Here is a 24,215-nt window from a genome sequence, read left to right as displayed (position 1 = left end):
TTTCGGTATTTTTTTGTTTACCCTAATTACATGTTATGTTAGGTATATAATATACTCATACCGAATATTGGACAGCCGTTTAGATTGAAATAATAATATTTTTGTATTAGTATTTGCTAATTTTGCATATATTTTACTGTCATTATACATTCACCTCGGGATGAATAGTTGTTGGAAAGATTATTGCTATAGCACTATGTTCTAAAATCTGTTTGGCGTAGGGTCAATCGGGTGACAAAGTAGTTAGGATTTGCTTTGCCGAAAAATTGGTACATATATTAACTGAAGAAACAACATAGTTCGGATATTATAAGTTTGAAGTTTTCAATACTGGCCTTTATAAATGTGATGTGACGTCAAATCCTATGCAAACAGCCGTGATGTTTATAAACATTGCATTCATACCAAGTAGGTACTGTAGGTAGATGTCTTGTGGATAATCATTTATTTATACATTTTAAATCAAATTTTAATTATTTCATAAAAAAAATATTACTGATTACTCCAATATCAATTACCTAAAATTATTAAAATTGTATTCACCCGCCGTTACAGACATGTTTATTTATTTCACTTTAATAATTAATAGAGCTCCCTATTTCACGTGTACACGCTTTTACGTGAAATTAACATCGGAATATATAAAACCGTGTACTTATTAATTATAGGTACTTGTTCACTTATCATAGGTACCAGGCTTTGATGTATTTTAACTAATCCTATTTATGAAATATCCAAAATGGTTTGTTAATGATGTACCGACATTTTCAATGCAAAACTCTGTTTCATCATAAATTTAAATTTGAAATTAATCAAAAAATAAATCATTATATTGGGAAAATTTATTCTAAGGCTTAAAGTGGGTACGAACCAAATTACAAACCGTTGTAAAAGTCAAAGTGTATGAAGTATAATATGACTGCCCCGGTACTCTATGTCTGTCAAATGTCAATATCCAATGATTAAGTTGGTTGATATTACGGATATCACTATTTTATTATGTATAGGTACAATGATAGTACGTTACCGATAATGATAAACATGTTCGTTGAATTCCGTGTTCATTTCAGAGTTGGTATCAAAACAACATGACGACACAGATGACGGAGGATCATCGAGCACTTCCATTGTAATAATTGATGATTCTACAATTTTACCGTGTGATCCGTTTTCATTCTACCCGTAAACACAACAATTAATTAATTTAGGATATTATAACAACATTGATAATGTGTATTCAGCCTTAAATCGTTTAATTCGATCGATGATCATATTAATCCAAATCAAGTACAGATATTAAAATTACAAAATTGTATAATTTATTGTATCGTGTTAGATATAATACCATCTATATACTTTAATATTCATATAAAATATTATTACTGGTGTTTTTTAAATTAAAAAATACTACTTAGTACCTATATTTACAAAAGAATATGTAATATGCAAATATTATAATATTTGTGTTGACATTTTACGATTTCTCGTAAGAATAATTGTACCTATTAGTTATAGTACTTGAAAATTTATAACCTAGATAAATTTAAAAAAATGCGGTTTTAAATATTGTGTTAAGTTTAAGTACCTTAATATGATCAGGCATAGCCGCTATGAATTGTTCAGCTAATGTCAAAACACGAACATCGTGTTCCCCTGCAAAAATAAAAAAATAACAAAACAAACGATTTATTATGATTGAAATTATACAAAATAAAACAAAACGTATCGATCGAAATATTGTTGTTGTGCTTTCAAATTAGGTAATATAATATAGTATTATATATTAGTTGATATGCTTACCTGGTCACTGCGACATTGTTATACTTACACGTACATCGTAGAGAAAGAATAAATCGCAATGAATATTTCATTATTATACAAACAGTAATAATTATATAATCTACACGCATACAACATGATAAACCATGACGACCTTCAGCTCTATATTAAGATAATATATACCAACGAGAAACAACATCGTATTAATATAGCCTAATATTATGGTGCATTTCAATAAAACATTCTAACAAAAAAATGAAAAAAAAAACTAAAAAAAAATGCCTAATGCCTATAAAGAACGGTGTGAAAATACTGCGGTGGACACGTTTGTTTCATACGCATATAGGTATATGTTGTAATTATATTTCATTATGACGTTTTACACATTCACATAATATGATATTATTTACATGTTACAGGCAGATCATGCGATGCCTGGACTCGGTGTTAGGTTAGGCTCGTTGATTGTATCTGTAGAAGTCCACTAATGATTTCGAGTTGTATTATCAATGTTGTCTTATTGTTTAAACTAAATGAGAATTGATTTATTTTAAATGATTCAAAATAATATTAATGTGTCGCTGCACTCTACAGCAAAATAATTACGTTACCACCGTATTGCACAAAAATAGAATACAATTTATGCGTCACTGCGATTAAATGAGGTAAATGAAGCCAGAAGTCAATGATTGTTATCATTTCTAAAACATATATTATTATGTTGTATTTAAAAAAAAAATGACTGAAAAAGCACCATATTTAAACATCTGATGATGGTATTTTAGATTCAACTTCTGAAAGTTGTGGTCACAGTGGGTGCGATCAAATCAAACACGACAGCAAATAATATGTCAGATACACTTAGGAATAGAATATTATAATAAGTATTATTTTAAGAGGCATTATGATTTTATAGCATATCAAAATATGGTAAATGTGTCACTCATAATACTTATCTTAAAAAAGATCTTAGTCAATTCGATACCGGATTCCAAAGATTTCATTCACTGTCGTAGTCTAGTCACAGAGATTTGTTCGATATGCAAAGAAACATAAATTGTGATTAAATCATCACGGATTTTAGGTTCCTCTTTTCCTCGCTCTTATCGTTATTGAAGTCCTAAGTACTCATACTTATCAATGACAAAGCTTTTTTGTACTGCCGATGGCTGCATTTAGTTTATATTATTATTCTTATCCCCTCCCATTTTAAATCACCGAACCATCCTCGTTTCTGATCGATGTTTATGACAATGTGAATTACTATATAAATATAAATAAATATAAAAAAGATCACACTACCTATTCCGGGGTTTCTTAACTGATGGTCGATGGACCTTAGGGACTAGGAAGTCCAAAGATGCTTACTCGTGGGTCCACAGAGTGTTTTGGGATTTTTTTCAAATGACTCGAATACAGTTTTTTGAAACAGTTCATACTATTTGATGACTCACCACTTCTTAGTTTAAATTGATGTAATTACAATTTAACTTCATCTAATTTTGTATTAATTATCTTTCTTTTTTTTTACTTATTCTTTATATGTACCTAAGTAATTCATATTTTTCTATTTAGATAATACAAATCTACTTGTTCAAATACAGAATCATGGATGCGCCATGCGCACCATCCTTTTCTTGTGGACTTCAACACTATTTATGGTTATATAACCATTGATTTCAGCTCAAAATAAACGGCACATCGGGAATTTTCATCAACACTTTAATCCAATTTAGTGTACATTGACATCCGCAATATTTATCCAGAGCAATGACATTTTTAGTTATACAATCGCCACTAAACATGACTTCTCTGCGAGACCGGATTTTCTAGTTACGCATTATCACGTTTATTTTTTTTTTTTTTGTGGGAAGTGGCAGTACTAAGTATTTTAAACAAGGGGTCCATGTATCACAAAAGGTTAAAAACCGTTGACCCAGTCCAAGTGATTGCCGAACGTGACACGTGCACTTCGCGATCTACCCGTAACACATACAATAATATGTACGCATATTACATAATAATATGTACACAATCATCTATTTTAAAATCGTAATAACACAGTGTAAAAATATACTGTATAGTGTATAGTGTTCATACCGTGTTCAGCGGGATCTTTGGGCGTTTGAACAGCGTCTTCGATTCGTTCATCGTTCTGACGTTCGTCGGATCGCGTGTTACTATTGCCATCGTTCTCACTACCCACGGCTCCGTCCGCCGGTCCATCGGCCAGCGCGGTTACCATGCCTAACGGTCAGCCAATCAAATTCTACCGTAACAAGCTAATAAAAATAAAAGCTATCGAACGCATAAAAAATAATGTAGAAAAAAAAACAACAGAAAGAAAAAACGGGGAGAAATAAAATAAAATAAAAAAAACCATCTGGCCTCCTACAGTGGTTGGGAGGCGATAAATCCCCGTCGCCTGATTGGCCCGTTTTAATATTATTTGTACGATAACGTGGTTTGTGCGCCCGGCAACATGGGTAATTGCAGGTAGGTAGGTAACTAATTCCTAACGTTAAAAAAAAAATTAATAATGATATAATAGTTATAAACAAATAATAAACAAAACAAACAAACAAACACAATTCTTGTAAGTATGCCCTGCAATACGATCTCTTAACATAATACCCGAATAGCAAATATTGTGAATTCTCGATTCAATAATATTGTAACTAATGTCATATTATGTTTATCTACATATTATAATTATGGCGCGTATAGTATAAAATAATAGTAAAATTACTCTACAATTAATATACAGCTATTTGTATATAACGGTATTGTCAACGTGTGACGATTAAATACGGTTAAAATAATAATAAATACGCCGAAAACATAATATTTATGTCACCTACTCACCTACGTTTACATAATAACAATATTACGTTATATTAAGTCGATAATGCCACAATAATAATAATAATAATAATTATAATAATAATAATAATAATAATAATAATAATAATAATAATAATAATAATAATAACCATAATATTATTTAAGTAATAATTGAACTGTATACAGTATTATCATATTATATTATTGACGAAAGCGAAATTTTGAAGTCTAATTTGTAATAATATAATAATAATATATCATAATAAATTAAAAATAACAAAGATAGTCATTAAGCAAATGATATACTTACAAATTATAAAATCAGACTTTGTTAATACTGGTGATTTTTCGGACGAATTTCCGCTATCCGATGTAGGAGATTGTAGTGGAAGAAACAAACTCTTTTGGAACCTATACATAAGAAATATTATATAAGACTTACTGATTATTAAGCGTGAATGATAAACAACTTACACTCAATTTTTAATTATTATATAATATTATAAAATTCAAATTAAGATATAATTTACTTTTGAATAGATGGGAAATAGAGTGATGGTTTGCAAAATTGATCATAATAGTCATCCGTTTGGAAAAAGCTATTGGGTAATGGTCTTTTGGAACCTTGAGTTTCTTGTGGTTTTATTTCGTTTTTATGTAGTTTGGTTTCCCCTTTTGAACCTTTTACGATTAATTATAAAAATTAAATTAATTTTTTAAAAAATAAAATATTTGGTTAATAGAAAAATATAATATAAACTAAGCAATTACATAATATGGTAACAGATTTATTAGGCGGTGGTATTGGATTATTTGGCCCATCGGTAGTTTGATTAATTTCTTTCTTAATGTCACTAAAAAACATGATATTGTATGTGAATAAATAATAAAACTATCTAGATATAATATATATATTGTTTTATACCTATTGATTCCATCGGGCTTTAAAAATACATCGTTACTTGAATTGTCATTGGTGCTATACTGATTTTGATTGAAATCGTTGAAATCTGTAATGATTATAATAAAAACATGTCATAATGCATATGTATACCTCAGTAAAATAAAAATATTTTTGTTTCATACACTGATGAACGGATTCTAATATATCGGGTTGAGAGTAATCCTGATTAAAATTGTTATTTGAATTTTGAACAGTTTGATACCACTGACACAGTAAAACTGCTGTATCTTTGTGTCCTTTTTTACAAGCCCACATCTAGGAAAATATAATTTTAAAATAATCATTTTAAAATATAATTATAATAAACTGATAATTTATTATTTATTAATTAGTAAATTATTACCAGTGGCGTATATCCTTCACGATCTTGTTTTGAAACATTGACTTCCATTTCCAAGAACAGTGACACATTTTCTAATTTCCATTGAAGTAGTATGCACACAAGTCTAAAACCAAATCAAGAAAGTTAGAAAGATTAATTGAAAAACTTTTAGTCGTTTTTAATTATATTGCTTAATCATACTTAGAATATCCCAAAAAAGCAGCCATATGTAAAATAGTGGTTTCGGTTTCTAATTGCTTAACATTACATTCAGATTCAGATTTCCACGAGAACTGTTTCATTTTTTCACAATAATTTACAAGCTGATCTTCAAAGTTGGGCTTGCTAAACATAACAATACTATCCTTCTAAAAAAAAAAAACTTATTAACTCAACCTAAATAGTTTTTAACAGTAAATATTATAATACATACTAATGGTTGGTCTGTTTGTTGATTGCTCGGCTGCTGTAAGTAATCTTCGATGGAGTCAAGTTTTTGTAGCAAATGAAACTTGAGTAAAGATGGCGTATGTGACATTGATAATGAGGAAATAGTTAGTGGGAATTCATGTTGACGGTATTCAAATATCGCGGTGGTTGATACTGGCCTGCCATCAATGACTACTTGCAATGTTACGGTGCCTATATCATGAGCTGCAGAACAAGACATATTTGTTTTTAATCTAACTTTGGTTAGTTAAATCTTGGGTACAAAATAAATTACTAGTTCTAGAAATTTGAATAATAATATTTCCGTCAGTATTAAAGGCAGGCATAACTGAGTAATTGTTGTTTGATTTTTTTTTTATTGTTTAATTCAATTTTACTGAATGATCAACTTTTTTATCTTATCAATAAATTGTGAAACCATGTTAGGGATGTTACACACGGACAGAAGAAATATAATATAATATATATTAACATGATGATAACTATTGCTTTATGATAACTACTCACAAATATTCAAAATATTATATAAATATTCTTAATATCTCCTTCAAGTACATTCAAGTAACATTCTTGTTCTTAGTTTTTATATTATACATAGGTACTATTATTTCCTGGTTTTTTGTAATATTATAGAAATATTATGTTTATATATTATTATTTATTTATTTGAATTTCTAATGGCTAATAATAATAATTTACCTGGACAGTAACATCGTAAAACACCTCCTTGAATCAAAGTGCTTGGAACTGTAATCGTATCAAACATAACAGTGTACGACGAGGAAGAAAACCAAGGACCCGTGATTAGTACCTTAACACCTCCCTAGAAATAAATATAGTCAAATAAAATAGTTTATACCTAACATAATTAACCTCCACAAACCTCAGGAAATGCCCATTCAGGACAGTAATCAGTTATTTGTAGTACGTCCATGTCTAATTGCGGTTGCCCATGTGGTTGCATATCCGCAGCATTTGTTCCTATTTCCGTAACCAAATCTGTGAAACAATATTATACATTTAATTAAAAATTGGTACAAAATATTAATTTATCAATAAATCATCTAGTGCTGATCATTATCAGATGCATACTTGAAGCATGTTGCGTTGCATGTTCTAGGATATCAAGTTCTTGAAAGTCAGTAAGCATATCAAACGCATCGAGACTCACAAATACATCGTCTCCAGGGCCGTCTAGATTTTTATTACTATGATCGTCATCCAATCTGTACACAATACAATTTTATAATACATTATCACAATTGCGTCTCCAGTAGGGTGGGGAGTTGTGTGTTAAACATCAGCCTATCCTCAGCCATATATATGCAAACGTTTATTTACAATAAATACGCTTCAGATGTTTACAAAGTAGGTGTATTGCCGTAACATGGTTCTATTTCATATTTGATATTATTATTATTTTGAAGAATGATGACTACAGCGGAGACTCTGTGATTCCTCGCAAGTTATAGGTATATAAATATAAAACTTAAACACCATAAAAAAAATCCATGTCACGCGTCAGCATTATCATCTTAATTGATAAATAGCAGGGATCGAAACCGTTTCAAATTTTAACGGTTACGGTTTCGGTTTTTGAGAACGGTTTTCTATATTTTATGGTTTTGGTTTAGGTTCTAAGATCGATTTCTCAAATTTTTTGGTTTTGGTTTCAATAAAGGTTTTTCAAATTTATCGGTATACAGAATGGTTATTGAAAATGTTCGGTTTTGGTTTTTGATAATTTTTTTTCCTCTACCGAATAACTTCAGACCCGATTTTTACCATCTGTTTACTATTTAGGGCTGATAACCTTGTATAACCTTTGTATAACTAGTGTAGGTACATAGATTATAGCAAATGTACGTTCAGCAGAACTAATTTTGTGTTGTTAACTTTAATATGTTATAATTACCTACGTTTGCATACAACATATGGTTGAGATCATTATTTGATTATATTAATATTTAATTGTAATTTAGAATAACATCACACTATATTACACTATAATAAAACTCTTGTTATGTGATTAATGCTTATGATATTTGAACAAAATATTAATTTAAATAAATACTAAAAAAAGAGTATTGGACTAATGAAAATATTGTTATTTAAAAAGTTTTACTGTTAAGATTCAAATATACGCTAAAAGATTTAGTACACATTTGTAATTCAGAGGATTCTGAGAAGAATGATGATAATGACATAAGCAATGATGACTGCGGGACAGACGCGGATCAATCAAATAGGAAACAATAAATTGTAATAACATTAATAAATAATAATATACACAAATACTTCAAATAACAACAATAGAGACGTGTATAGCCGCAATTATAGCGGTAAACAAAATAACAATTGTGATATTTGTATTTTAATTTTGAATCAGTGAGTATAGTCATGATATTATAAAGTATAAATAGAATAATATTCGTATTGCCTATTAATATTTCGTAATAATCAGTTATAGCATCGGTATTCAAACAAAATATTTTCTTCGCATAAAAATACTCGTTTTAACTAGAACTATAAATAATATAGGTAGATATTATTAATATTACTAACTTTATAAAATTCAAAAAAACCGAAATAAGTTAATAATCGGTTTCAAGAACGGTTTTTCAATATTGTATTGTTTCGGTTTAGGTTTTGTTAACGGTTTTTTAAGATTTTAGGTTTCAGGTACAGTTTATTAACCGGTGTTTTTAAGCTTTTGGTTTCGGTTCCGGTTCCGGTGTTGAAATAAGAAAATTCCGTGGTTTTAACCGGTTTCGATCCCTGATTAATAGGTATTGTCCATAATATTTTGAAATTTAGTATGTTGAATATTTGAACGGAAGATTACAATTGAGTATCGAAGAAACTATAGTACTGAATCGAAAATCGGTCACGATATTAACATTTGTGATAAAACAATATTAAATATATGTAAAGTCAAACGATTAGATGTTTATTCAAATAACATTATGATTTTACCGTAACAATTGATCAGCATTGGCACACGAGACAGGCATATTAGCTGAAAGTGTCTGTTGTATGTCGTCGTGGGACAAATCTAATGTGACATCATAGAATTCCGATTTCACGTGGTCCGACTGTTGTTTTAGATGATCTTGTCCGTGGAACAAGTGTACAGCGTGCTCGTCTTGATTTTGTGAAGTGTGATACGTTTGTTTTTCGGTATACACGTGGATGACTTCGTCTGAACCTTGTGGTTTATATGATATCATTGTAGTGGGAATGTGATTATTGTCCGTCACGTTGATCGGTGGTTGTCTGTTGTTTAATATTTGATTGTTATCCCTCTATAAATAAAAAATAAATCACTATATTATAGTTTGTTATGCGGATATTTAAATAATAAAAACTTAAATAACAGTCGAGAATTGTTAAGAAACAATAATTATAAAAGAACTTTTTTTTTTTTAATGAACTTTGTGATCGTTTTTATTACGAAGAAAAATTATTACTAACACTAGAAGTAAGTAACCAATGAAAATACAAAAATATATTACCAAGTATAATTTTCTAATTATTTGTTTAGAAGTTCAACTGTTAAAAATTATTTTTTACTATACTATGTGCACTAATAACTTTTAAACAATGTTGGTAATTGTTTAAGCTCAATGTTAAATATATTTTAATTTTTTTAAAATATGAAAACTATTTTCATGAGTTATTTAATATATAAAAAAATGTAGATATATTTAAATGCCTAAGCAGTGGTTTCGATCAAATTGTGTACAGTTTATATTTTTAACAGATACATACTATGTACTTTTAATTTTTAGTGGATCGTAAAAAACCGATTTTGTCAAAAAAGAGTTTGATAGGTGCACCACATACCTATTTTATCTTATTTTATATTTTTCATTTTCACGAAAACAAAACGTGGTACTTAAATACAACTTGGTATAGTTAGTGGTGTCAACTTTACAATCGATATACTGCAGGGTTACATGATAATTACAACATTCGTGTTATTGTAGTGAGCCCAATTACGTATTTTATTGTCACCACTCTTAGCATGAAATGCAACGGATTTGAAGAATATACTTACGCAATCGTGCTTGAGAATTATTTGTTGTTGTTGTGGTTGCTGTTGTTGTGGTTGATTGCGAAAATCCCTTGTGGAATTTGACAACAAGTTGTTGTTCATTGTGGTATTCAAGGAGGTTGGCCCACTCTGTGCCTGTTATCGAAATTTATAATACATTATAATACTATATTATGATTTGAATATCATATTTTCTTTAATATTAAAATTCACTAAATATCGTTGGCATTAACAGGCACTGTTTTTTCTAAATTAAATTGGTGATCAAAAATCAAATTTAAGTCTGATATCTAATGAACATATGAGTTGATTTGTTTTAGCATAAATTTTAAATTTAATCCATGTAGACTAGAAACCCAAATTGAAAAAAAAACAATTCAAATTAGTGCTTTTCACGGTAGTCTGTAAAAACGAAAGTGTGTTTTCGCTTTTTACGAATGAACGAATGAAATTTTCTAAATCAGATTGTCGTGTTGCGTACCTTATGATTGACGTGATTAGCGATCATTAATGTGTTCATCGTGGTCCTGGACGAGTTAACGTGGTGGTTGGTGAGTAACATTGTACCGGGGCGCGATCGATTTCCAGTCGTCGATGACACCTGCGAAGCGTGGTCACCAGGTTTTAGGCAATCCAAATCAACGTCGACGTTACACAATAAATGATTTTATCATTATTATGATAAGTGATAACCACAATATTATTGTTTCTACGTACTGTTTTTACATCCAGGCCTATTTCTGGACCGTCGCCAATGTATTTATTTACTAAAAAAACGCACCTGATTGCTGTCAGACGGCGAAATCCGTCTGATCGGGCGCGAGCACGATTGTCCGTCTGCGCACGTGGAGTCCGGACATCCGCATTCCAGCGTTCGGCTAAGTAGCGTCGCCCTGGCGTTCTTCTGCCACTCCATCAGCTGTGTGACCATGGCGGCTACGCATTCGGCCGTCTACCGGACAACGTAGTATAATAATGCATCAGTTCGTTGGGTTAGATTTCGGAAATAGGTGTAGTGCATACATGATATGGTATTATGTACTATGCATATAATATAGGGTGACCCACAGTGTTTTCCTGTTTTTTATTTGGTCACCAACACAGAAAAATGGTAAATCCTGGTGGTCTACCCTGTAGAATATTATATAGGTCACGCCGTCAAAGGACAACACCGTAATCACAATATTATTTCAATTTATACGAGCTTTATTGTACACCAGATTTGAATCACTATACGATGAGATTTCAAGCGATGGGTTCGAACCGGAATCATCGGTATACACATACTGTATACAGCTTTTTAGAATAAACTAGCAGACCTCATGCAAATCGTTTGACATTTCACCGATAATGGAATGTTTAAGACCATCCGGTTGCATAAATTGCATTCATCAAATTATTATACTTATACACACAATGGTAAATTCATTAGTATTAGACCAATGAGTGTCTACAACTGAAATTAACTATTATCATTCAATTTTCTCCTTTGTTATAGAAAATGACTTGGAATAAACAAAGGCCAATTGCCGTACTTGTACTATGTATACCCAAATAGGTGGTTAATTGTTTGTGTGTTCATAAATGTATATAGTTTATTTTTGAAATTAAACGAATGCCACGTTTGTATGATTTTGTTTTTTAACGTCTGTCTTTTAAAATGTACCTATTTAACTTAATAAAATAACAAAACTGAAGTCGGAAATGAAAATCTCAATGACCTCTGTTAAATGTCTGTACCTAGTAAAATGCAAATATGATTGAAAATACAAACTATCGTTACATATAATATATTATAGAAGGTACTTTTCATCTGTAGGTATAGTTTTCAAATTTATTTAAAAACATTTAAATATACATTTTTTTCTTCTAAATCACAATATAGTAATGTTTTAAATTACATTAAACAAACTAAAAAATTAAATGTATTGTATCCATGATTTTTTTGGCATGAATTAAAATCTAAGAAAAGTTATCTTACATTGTACAATAACGTCAGGTAAAACATGTAGGTATGCTAATGACATGGCTCCTGAAAAAAAACTCACGATAACTTTGAAAAGCAATATTAAAAGTTCAAAATATGCATGCAGTAGAACGGCCTTATTTTAGATTTGAAAAGTTTGATGTGACGACTTTGTGTTATTTGCATGTTAAGTATTGTATACAAGTATAAAATAATATCGGTAATTTGTTTGTCTACTGTATCAGTTTAAAGGAGTTGAATGCATTTGGTCGTCGCAACATCTGTTTTTATAGTTTCGGATTACGTGTTATAATTGTTTGCCAATTTTAATTTTATATTATCCATACATTTCAATTTATGCGTATATACTATATCTAATAAAATTAACGTTTAAAACCATACAATTTTATACCCCATCTGCAGTTATCATAAATTTTAAATTAATCCAAAAACTTGTTCTTATTTTTCTAGAAATCAAAATATTGCATTTTTTTTTAGCAAATTACCATTACCAAACTAGTTGTTTTTACTGATTTTAACTGTTTTTATAACGATAACACGCTATTTTCTACAATATAATGATTAGTCATTTGAACTGTTAATGTCATGTTATACGATTAAATCTAATTTCTCCAAAAATATTTTGCTGCAAACCAAATGTTAAATGGTACCTATTATATTTGCTTTTAGATATTGAGTTTCATACGAATTCACATATTATGCATCAGCACTAACAGCCTTTATAAGTAAGTCTTTAAATTAGTATAAACTGCACTAGATAGGTGCAATCGTGATTTTTCGATAAACAGTTGACACTATATTGATCTTTTTGCATACATTTTTTATTTTATGTATTTATCTCTTAACAATTTTGCATGTCAAAAATATTGCTTACTGATTAATCAAAACTATAATATAATAAAACTTTGCATTACTATTTGTATTATAAATTATGCAAACATTAATTTATTCCTATTGGTTACTACAGAAATCTACAAATTAATGTAAAATTGTTTAAAATTTAAGTAATGAAGCCGACTGAGAATTTTTAAGGTAACTAATTGTATAGTTTCAATATTAGCTCGAGCAAAAGCCATTTTAGCACTGGCAATCAACGATAAATATATTAACAATGAGTACTCATAGTTTAAAAATTCGGTATATTTATTTTAATTTAAACTTCTGAAATGACATATTGTATCATTTATAAAACGCTAAGGCTAAACCTTTGATCAATATTTTATCTAAATAGACAGTAAAGGTATAATATTGATTCTTTTTTCGTTTTATTTTTAATTTTGTGTGCTATTTACAAAAAAAATAATAATACTACGAAATTATATTACGTTGTGCCACAATAACTTGACTGGGAATTTAGCAGTAGAACATTTAACATTATACAATTTAAAAAATGAATTAACATTGTAGTTTGTAAAAAGAATCATGAAATTACTAAAAGTCTGATTTATTATGAGGATTATTCATTTCAGAATGTTGTTTTTATTTATCTTTATATTATGTGTTTTGACGTTTAAGTATATACATTTTTTAGGTATAAAATATAGTATTTTAATTGCTTGTCGAATAGGTACACTATAAAATTCATTCTGATTTATATTACACCAAAACATATTCCGTTTATCTATAAAATATTTTTAAATTACGTTTCAAAAATACAGTTATCTACCAGAATTAAAAAAATAAATTTGATGGCTAAGGTAAACTAACCAGACTGTTAATAAATGTTTTTCAAATTAAATATTAACCTTTTTTTAGATTTATGTAACCGCACTAGGTATTAGCGTCACTTTCCAAAACTGAGTCATGCGTCGAAGTAAAAACGTCTTTATTCTGATTGATTGAATAGTATAAGGAGATTGCTATTTTATTTTATAAGCTAAATCAAAATTATTAAATGCATAGGAAATTGAGAATGACATGTATTTTTACAAAATATGAAATAATATAACTACAAAATAAGAAATATGTAAGCATATTATAATATGATTTAACAGTCAAACGTGACTATACCAACGATATCAATTTTGTTTTCAAATATGAAAGTAAATATCTTTAATGGTAATAATCGCAAGAAAACAATTATCTGAATTTTACTAAATTAACTACCTACATTTATTTTTATGCATACTTTTATTATTCAAGTACCTAATATACATATTTATAAATTTATTAGGAATAAAAATGCTAAGTTGATAGTGGTATTAGAATAATTTATAAAATACAATTTTAAAATGAGGTATTATATGTTACAAATCCAAATAAATATTTAAAATAAAATACCTATTAAGGCCAACAACATTTTATCAATTTACAACAACTTTTGTTGGTTTGTTTAAAACCTTTCATTTATTTTGATATGTAGGTATAAGTAATTTACGTTATTATAGGTTAAAATGGCAAACATAATTTAGAATTAATTATTAGTATTTATTAATGCTATTGTAGTTTTTCTATAGAGTTTTTAATAAAAAAATAAGGAGAATAAATTTTTTCTATACCGAAAAAAAAAACTAAAATGGAGCTATTATAACAATTTGTTATGATTTGGCTGTGGTGGTGCATGATAATATACTTATTTATATTTTTTTTAAATGTTCAACTATGAAAATGTTTCTTCATTTAAATAAAATTATAATTAAAATATAATATTCTGTTTATTATTTTAGAAATAAAAAATATATATATTTTAATAGATACATTGTACATACATTCAAATATTTTAGACGTTCGGTTACAATGTATCGTGTACATTTTATATGTTACGTGTAAAGAGGTGTTTATTATATTTTAAACGGGCTCGTTGACCCAATTTAATTTTGTTCGAAGCACTACAAGTACTCACCGATACTTCCATTTCGTTGCTAAGGTCAGGGTCTTCCTCGTAAACTGAAAATAAAATAATAAACAAAAGATATTTTTTTACACTTAGGATGAATAACTTTATAAGTCAACGATAGTATGCGAAATACGATAAAATTCTATGGGCCACTTACACATGGGTTTCAACTGAGATAGTAATTCATCTTTCGTCCACTCTTTACGATCAGCCCACAGTGCGAGGCTCGGCGAAATTACCGATAATTTGTTGTCGTCCGGATACGGTACATTCAAATAGTGCACCAACACCATATCAGGATTCTATTGATAACCGGAATTAGATACACATTATTACTATAGTTATAGTATAATTATAATTATATTTAAACAAAACGTATCATTGTTGTCGCGTGCGTTGAGTTTTCATTTTTTCATTTTTATGGTTTCAGAATTATAAAAAAATTGTTTTTATAAGATTTATAAGAACTTATATTTTTAACACGCTTTGTCGTATCTAATCGATAAGCACGTAGCTACAGTTTATATTGAAATAAAATGTGTCTCGAGCACCCCTTACTTACTTTGCACATTTTAATATAGACGTACATAAGATGTTATTGTTATTCGTATTGTTTTAAAAAAGCCAATTATTATAATGTTCAAAACGCAGTGACAATAATTCTTTGTTGAGAGTATTATAGTATGTATTCTAAAAACGACTGTGATCGGTTGATATATTGATGTTATTTTATTCAAATAAAATCAGAATTTTCCAATTTTGTAATATCTACTTGAGAACAGTAAAACGTGTGTATTTTTAATCCCCACTCAGATACTTTTGTAGCATTATTTTTTCAAGTATATTTGACGATTTAAAAAAGTATTTTGAAAAAACAGAAATAGTATTCATATTAATAGTAGAACAAATAGATTCTCTTAAAACCAAAGTAATGTCTTCATTTTTTTTTTAACGATATCGAGCAAGTGTTGTTAGTAAGCACGCTAAGCCTATGGACAGGTTTAAAAATATTTTATAAAATAAAAGACATAAAATGTTTGTCCTTTATGCATTTCTAACCGCTCATCCGATTGCGATGAATTTTGGTACAGAGATAGATTAGACTACGGAGAAAAAGCCAGGCTACATTTTGTCGCGAGAAAGGTAAATAAGAGATCCAACCTGGGGAGGTTCTCAAACAAGGGATTTAAACAGGGGTCTTGAGTTTGAACCACGGGTTCGGTGGACAAATTTTTTGCATTGGTTTTTTTCTTATTTTTAATTTTTTAATCTTTCTTTTTTATCCATACATACGAATGTTTGGTTTTTTTTAGTTAAAGTATTTTAGTAGGGTTAGGTTAGGTTAGGATTTCGTATTAATTGATCGTATAACTTTGATACTTTAAAGTTAAATTATACACTTGCGTACGCACCACGTGGGATCCGTAGGTATCAATCTACCACAGATAGATTGCCGACCTACCTGATAATATACTGCTCGCATAATCACAAAAATCTAGCAATAGCAACGCATTGCCATGTCAGCTAGTATATTATAAAACAATAATAATATTTGTAAAAAATTGTATGAATCACTCACTTGCAATAACCAGTAACACCTTCTGTGAAATGTCGGAAGTATCGCTGAATGTACATAGCACCCGTAAATGCACTAAACAAAAAAAAAAAAAATACAATATTTATATTATTTAATTACGATTTGAGGGGGTGGGATTGCGGATACCAATGAAAATATAATGAATTGAGTAGAATAAACAAAAGGAAAAATATTAAATCCTGCTTCTTTCAGTGTGCAGGTATGATTCATTATACGTCATGGTACACGTATTGTTCCAGTGTGTGGCTTGATTTGTCATGCAGGTCACAGGTGTACAATTGAAACATTGTTATTATATAGTTGAAACAAATATAATATAATATACTATTGACCAAGCCCGTATTATCCCATTCATTTTTTATGTGTTATAAAAATAAAAAGTATAAGAGTTTTTTATTGCATACTGTTTTTCGCAAACGATTAGAAATGCGATGACGGTAATAGACACGTCGTCGAGGGTGCGCGTAAAAAGTGAGTATTACGTCATCAACTGTATGGAGTAAGACGACCGAGTTAAGTACACAAATATCAATCAAGAAAACTCACTGCCATAAGCTTGAAAGCTAATCGTATTGATTTAGTGACGATAAGGACCGTTCTTTGAGTGCCCTCGTCCCAGTGGTTTACGCTTAGATTTGGGGTGAAAAAAAAGAGGAATTTCAAAAGTTATATTATTTCATAGCATTTAAAAGACTTTCAAGCATTTTGTTTCATAGAGAAATAACGGAAAAAATTCTTGGAAATAAAGCCCAATAAAGGTACCTGCCTACGCATTATGTATATTGTGATATAATGTAAATTATAAGTTATAATAATAATATGATAATTTGGTTAATATGGTAGGAAAAACAAAGGAGTTCAGTAATACTTTCAGAAAACCTTAGAGCTTATTTTGTCCCGTGCACTATTTATAATCATATTTTGCTTCGTGGAGATATGGTATGACCCATAATAGCTGCTGTGACTATTTTCGTAAGACTTAACTATTTTTTCTGCCTCTACCGAAGATATTAGTACCTATGTATATACATATATAGTTCTTCTGAAGTTTATTAGTTTTGATTCAATAAATATTATCAGTTAAAATAAGTGGATATTTTAAATAGACGTTTATATTAGACTCGGCCGTTTTCTTTTCTCTTGGCCTCGCAGATCCGGAGGACATCCCTGGCGATGAGTGTATTATTATATTATGCTTAACGTCTTAACTTATTATAATTTAAGTTTTATTTTAGTCTTTAATTAAAAATTATAAGCAGATGATAAAGCTTTAGGTGGGTAAATTAATTTGTAATGTGAATACTGGATGGGATTGAAAAAGGACTGACTATGTATGATTATATCAGCTATAATATCAAGTTTTAATGATCATTTTTGTGAGAAATTTTTTTATTTTGTACTCTGATAAATTTAATCATAAATGTATATTTTAGATTAAATAAGTATTAAAATAGGTAGTGATTGTGTTTGGTTCTGCTTGATGTAGTATCTATTAAAAAAAAATGTGTTTTTAAACGAGTAGAAAAAACAAATTTGTCTAAAAGTAAAAAGTTTAATAATAAAAAAAAAAAAAAAAGCTATCATATTTTATAACAACTTAGTCTGCACAGGAAATTACAAAATTCACTGCCTGCTCGTAAACAACTTTTACGGGCAATTAAATTTCGGTGAACGCGCGACGTGTACTTATATTATTATCTTGTAAGGTGCTCCGGCGACCGGCGGTTCCGGTTGGTCGCGCTCGCGAAAGTCCATCGCAAGAAAATCGTAATTGGCGTCTTCGAAATCATTGTACGTAAAATTGGAGTAATTTTAATTGGATACGGGTCAGGAGACGGACAGGAATCGACAGGAAAAGCGGCTTGGGATGCGAAAGCGTTGCACTCGTTCACCGTGACATCGCATACAGTTGGCACGGCCAAGCGCGGCATTAAATCCCTGTAGGCACTGTATGGCATTAAATCTTAAAGTTTACATTCCTAGTTCCGAGAAACCTGAGCAGTGTCTTTGCGTAATTATAGGAATCCGTTCTGGCGAACAACACCGTTTTTTTATTTCTACGCCAACGGTCGCCGTGCACGGGCGCACGTCACTGTAGTTTCGGACTTGTGGGGCGAACACTATATTAAAGCTATTATTTTAGTTGGGTCCACATTCGGTACAAGTGAGGTTTCGGTTCGTATAAGCTTAAAATTATTATGATGTACGAGTTGAGACCAGGCATGTGAGGTGTACGGCCAACTTATATACGGTCATTTTATCTTAGCTAGGTCACAGACATATTACTTAGGCGTTCGCAGGCTGTATCATAGTAATAAGAAGTACGGTTATCTATATAACCGCTCACAAGTTGAACTGGGCTCCCTACCAAACATCACACAAAACTGTCAATAACACATTTAAGAAAGCACCTGCACCACATTTTATAAAAACGAATAAATTATTATTTTTGTTGTATTATAATAGTTAAGAAAGACTTATTGGCCAAGAAAAAAAAAACTCTTGCCGAGAGTCACAGATATGATTGAAAATGTTTTTCTTATTTTTTCTGTAATTCACTACAGTTTAATGACTAACAGACGTCTTTATTTCACTTTAATATTGATCAGTGCTCTAGTTTAAACAGACAGCCATACTCTTGGGTTCATGGATTGAGAGAGATGTTATAATAATATTCTGAATATTATTGTTCGATTTGATAACATACAACGGCAGTGATTTAGTTAAATACAATCTAATTTGTATCGATGTAACTCTGCCATTGTAATCAACACAAGCCAAATAGATGTTGGTATCACTGTTGTGATAAGGAAAATGTATCGTCAGTTTGTAGCTGTGCCATCGTAAAACTATTAAAAATTATTATTAATAAAAATTAATATTTACATTATTCGTTGTACCTAATGAAAAATAAATATAATAAAAGATGCTCGGGAGATCTACCTCCAACCCTGTTGCAAGGGGTGGGAGAGTGGTTGATTTATATGGGACCCCTTCAACGATTTGTTTGACGGTGTACAATAATTTGTAGTCATAATAAATAACCATAATAATAATAAGAGTTATTAGCTTGGTTGCACGCAGTTATCGCCTTCCAAGTCATCGTCGTATGGAAAATCGTGCCTAAACATGTATAATAATAATAATAATAATAATAATAATAATAATAATAATAATTCTATTATCATCATAATAATATTTAACATAATATATTATAATTTATTGGGACGTATATATTATTATATACGTACGTTTTGTACGAAACATAAACAATAATTGAAAAATGTCGCACGGCCGACCGACCGGCTTGCAGACGTCCGGTCGTCTGGCCGACTGTCTGCACGTACGGTATACAGAGATTGCGATAAACCTTAGTGTATATAGGCTGCCTCGGCGGCGCGTACGGGTGGTGGGGTGGACGATGGGTGCAGAAGTGGTTGTAAGGGGTGCACGTCACGTAAAAAACGAAAGAAAGAAAAACGTCAACGAGACATTTACATTTTCCGACAAGACGTTCGGTACGGACAATGAGAGTTATTTTTGCGTACAGTGAAATTATTGTGGACTGCGAATGTGTATTATAATATTATATTGTCGGCATAACAGTAATAATATTATGTGATACAGCTGCCGAACGTAAAATACGGTAAGACGGCATAAAATAAGTATAAACAAACAGTATAATTTAAATAAAAACGGTTTTGAATATATTACATTAAACTGCGGCATGACCGTTTGGAAAATACGTGGTTTTGTTAAACAATGAAAAATCGTCGACGGGGAAAAACGTCAAAACGTTCAATAGCTCAGGCCTTCAGATAAACACATGGGAACCACTCGAAACAATATTTGTATTTTTTCGCGGCCATATATTATTACTTGTATATTACCATGTCGTTTATAGTCGCTTATAATTCAGTGTCTTAGCCCACTACGGTTGACACTCGCAGCTATCCGCACACTGAATCAACTGAGATTAAAGTTATTATACACGGACAGCATAAACAAGTGTTCAAAATGCAGTTTACGTGTCCAACTGACGGCGGTTTAATGCGCGAGACCCCTCCGTCACTGTTTAAAAGTAGATTAGAAAAAGCTTTTCGGATGCTTTCGCTTTACGAAAATATCATAGCTGGAATTACTATAATATTATGCAAAAATCGTCTCGCGACTATACAATAGTTATAAAAATAATTACAACACCGTCGCTCCGTCCTCAAGGGGGTCAATTAATACATACACATCATTTATATACATATTAATTTATTAATTCAACAGCGCAACCAGTACTGGACATAATAATACGGGAGATCTGTAAATGTTCGGACGAATCGAATTCGACATCGTATCGTCGAATATTTCACGTCGGTAATTAATTTATATTATGCTGCGTCCGATTCACAACGACGGATATTATAATATACGTTGACGGTTGGGGACATTTATGAATTATGGACCTATATACTGCTGAGGTTGCAGTTCGGTTCCAAATGTTCAATCATATTATATTGGTGGACCAATGCACGACCGTTTTGTACTCGCAGAGTGGCAGCGTACAATATTACACCGTCCGAAATGGGCTTGTCCGTTTTTTATTCCCCGGACAAGTGTACAACAACCAGCCGACATAGGATTTTCGTTGGCCGAGAAAACACTTCAGTACAATGTATGTACATTTTAAAAGTGAATAAAACATTACCTATACTAATTCGGAAATAAAAAAACGGTAATATTTGAGACGCCTTAACAAAACACAACAATTAATATTTTCTAAAAATGATCATACACGATTTGTATATTATTATGAGATAAATATTTAAAGCTTGATGTATATAGGTATGTATATATCATTATAATTTGAAGATTTATCAGATTTATAAAGTGTTTCAATTTACGGAACACGATTTGGGTGAATCCACGTTTATCATAAATTACAGTTTTATTTTCTAAATTACATAAATATTACCAACGTATTTTGCAATTGTATTTAAAATCAGTTTTTTTTTTTAGTTCCAAAAGAAGCTGGTTTCTAAAATACAAAAGTCCATTGTTAAATCAATCATAATAATAATAATACTAACATCATGGTGAGGTTTTCGTCAGCCTATAGAAAAAAGTATACTCTTCTGAAATGTAAATCCAGGAATAATATATATAATAGTTTCTTAATCTAAAATGGCAATCAACAGACATTTTTCTGGACCAAAAATATATAATATTATCTTCTGTCGCTTTCAATTCTCGGTCCGTTATTCCCGTACGGTCGAAGGCAATATCGTCCGAGCTTCGTAATTTACGATGACGTTTTTGTGCATGATATGTCCCCTTTGCCCAGAAAAAAGTGATTTGACCGCACAATATATGTCAAAACTTTCAGAGAATACGATTAAAAATGGAAGCAAAACCACTCCACTTGGATAATGGTGTTCTTATAGTGTAGTCGGATATCGTTTGCCAAAAAAAAACCTAACTTTCCTTCTGAATGTGTCAGCGTCATAAATTATTTTTGGACAATGCTAATACAATTTAGTAAAAGGGTAACGCCAAATGTAGACTAAAATCAAAATGGCATATGTGATTTTAAGAAAGGGGACAATCGATTAAATTGAATTTTTCCGTGAAATCATTTATAGGAAAAACTAATGTGACTAACGTACCTATAGAAATAAAATGGACTGTCGTCGTATACCAACGTAAACCGTACTAGTCGTACTATTCTTTATCTGTAATATAAATTGGTGACTCAGTGTTAGTTGGGTGTGACTATCACTCCTCCACCCTCATACCAAAACAAACACACACACAACCAATAAACCAAGGTAATAGGAACATTGGATTACCTTCTTAACAAGTCATTTATTTATATTACAGTTCGTTCAACGTCAAAATGTCGTTTCTAATAATACACCAACTCAATCTATGACTAGGTTCATTAGGTATGAAAACTCGAAGCTACCTACACGTCAATGTACCGAAATTGCCTATACACTGCGCCGACCAACGGATATACTATAAGAAATATGAAATAACAATATGCACACACACACACACATACACAATATTAATAACATTATTTTTTTATGACTTATGATTTAATATCAATATAATTATATGGATGTTATGGACAATTTTAACATTGCTAATTAAAATTATAATATATTTGTTTATTGACATTTAAATTAAATTTCGTTTGAATTGTTTTTGTACTGTATTCCATAGTGGTTTCAGTAGAGTGCGGATTTATATGTATTTACATAATATATGACTGAGGCAAACTGAATGTTTCATTAAATAATATAGTATCAATAATATGGTTGACGTTATATTTTTTTTTTTAGATATTTGTGTTTAAAATTATATATTTTACGTTAATCGCAAATTTGCATATTGGTGTTACATTACTTACATTTTTAAACAAAATCAGGTAAAAATAAGAGAAATAAACAGAAGAAAAATTATGGTAGGTTGGCAAAAATACAAGTGGAAAAGAGTGTGTGTACGAGATCTTAAACTAACTTCCTATATGGGCTCAGACCTATAGAATTAAGACATAGGAGCTTTGAAGTTAGTGCCTATATTCTATAACTTCTGTCAACAGTTTTTTAGTAGATAACTACATAAACAAAAAAAAATACGTTTTGCAACCGAGTCAGCGCTGTTTGACTTTGACAACATTCAAAAGTACATGGTAATCCATTGTTTTGTTGGTGGCAAGAATCCAATATAAATTTATAATATTGGTTTTATTTTTCTTGTCTTTTATTATTATTTACATATTTGAATAAAAATAAATATTTATGCCATATTTTTACTTTTAAATACAAATAAAACCGCAGCCTAGATATACACGAATAACAGATCAAAATTAGTTAACTATTTATCAAGCCATTTACAATAATTTATTAAGCATTTGCGCTATTCGGAGCTCCCAATAATGTAGACACGTAGATGTTATGTACCTAGATTTTATAAGTAAAAGTAAATGTAATAGGATTTGTAATATATACCTTTAATAACAACTACAATAATGTACAGCTTGCAATACGTTGTGGATACAAAGTCCACCCCAGTTTCCAATTAATATTTGATTTATATTTTATGTTTAATAATCGCCTTTTTTTATATATATTTATTATATTTGTTAAATTATTTTTAATTTTTAATTTAATTATATTTTATTGTCTATATTTTTCTATATATATATATAAGTAGGTATACATATTTTGTGCTTTGATTATTTTTTTCTTGGAATAACACAATTGTTAACAACTAACCAATTAAGTTTATATTTTTAATACACAAAATATAATATTTAAACAAAACAAAAATCAAATTGTATTACTTAAAGTATTATTAATTGTGTTTGAAAAATAACGAAT

The 24,215-nt window shown here is 30.0% G+C and overlaps 1 protein-coding gene across 4 annotated transcripts in view; it reads right to left on the bottom strand.

Annotated features, from left to right (window-relative positions):
• Positions 1-24,215, bottom strand: part of LOC132935141 (calmodulin-binding transcription activator 1) — a 116,236-nt gene that overhangs the window by 5,755 nt on the left and 86,266 nt on the right. For 2 of the 4 annotated variants that reach the window (XM_061001606.1, XM_061001604.1), the window contains exons 6-26: positions 16,819-16,890; positions 15,397-15,541; positions 15,246-15,289; positions 11,198-11,368; positions 10,898-11,017; positions 10,420-10,551; positions 9,336-9,664; positions 7,452-7,585; positions 7,243-7,358; positions 7,059-7,182; positions 6,343-6,563; positions 6,111-6,277; positions 5,931-6,033; positions 5,710-5,842; positions 5,549-5,633; positions 5,395-5,477; positions 5,154-5,304; positions 4,934-5,034; positions 3,880-4,026; positions 1,586-1,653; positions 1,028-1,176 (exon numbers count right to left, since the gene is read on the bottom strand). In XM_061001606.1, the coding sequence (XP_060857589.1) occupies positions 1,028-1,176; positions 1,586-1,653; positions 3,880-4,026; positions 4,934-5,034; positions 5,154-5,304; positions 5,395-5,477; positions 5,549-5,633; positions 5,710-5,842; positions 5,931-6,033; positions 6,111-6,277; positions 6,343-6,563; positions 7,059-7,182; positions 7,243-7,358; positions 7,452-7,585; positions 9,336-9,664; positions 10,420-10,551; positions 10,898-11,017; positions 11,198-11,368; positions 15,246-15,289; positions 15,397-15,541; positions 16,819-16,890 (2,795 nt within the window). The remainder of the gene's footprint in view (positions 1-1,027; positions 1,177-1,585; positions 1,654-3,879; positions 4,027-4,933; positions 5,035-5,153; positions 5,305-5,394; positions 5,478-5,548; positions 5,634-5,709; positions 5,843-5,930; positions 6,034-6,110; positions 6,278-6,342; positions 6,564-7,058; positions 7,183-7,242; positions 7,359-7,451; positions 7,586-9,335; positions 9,665-10,419; positions 10,552-10,897; positions 11,018-11,197; positions 11,369-15,245; positions 15,290-15,396; positions 15,542-16,818; positions 16,891-24,215) is intronic. The other 2 variants (XM_061001605.1, XM_061001607.1) reach the window with 2 other exon arrangements.

This window comes from Metopolophium dirhodum, chromosome 1, assembly GCF_019925205.1.
Source record: "Metopolophium dirhodum isolate CAU chromosome 1, ASM1992520v1, whole genome shotgun sequence".
In the NCBI taxonomy this organism is placed as follows: domain Eukaryota; kingdom Metazoa; phylum Arthropoda; class Insecta; order Hemiptera; family Aphididae; genus Metopolophium; species Metopolophium dirhodum.
The sequence above is the reverse complement of the archived record's forward strand: the minus strand, read 5'-3'. Positions and strand labels throughout refer to the sequence as shown.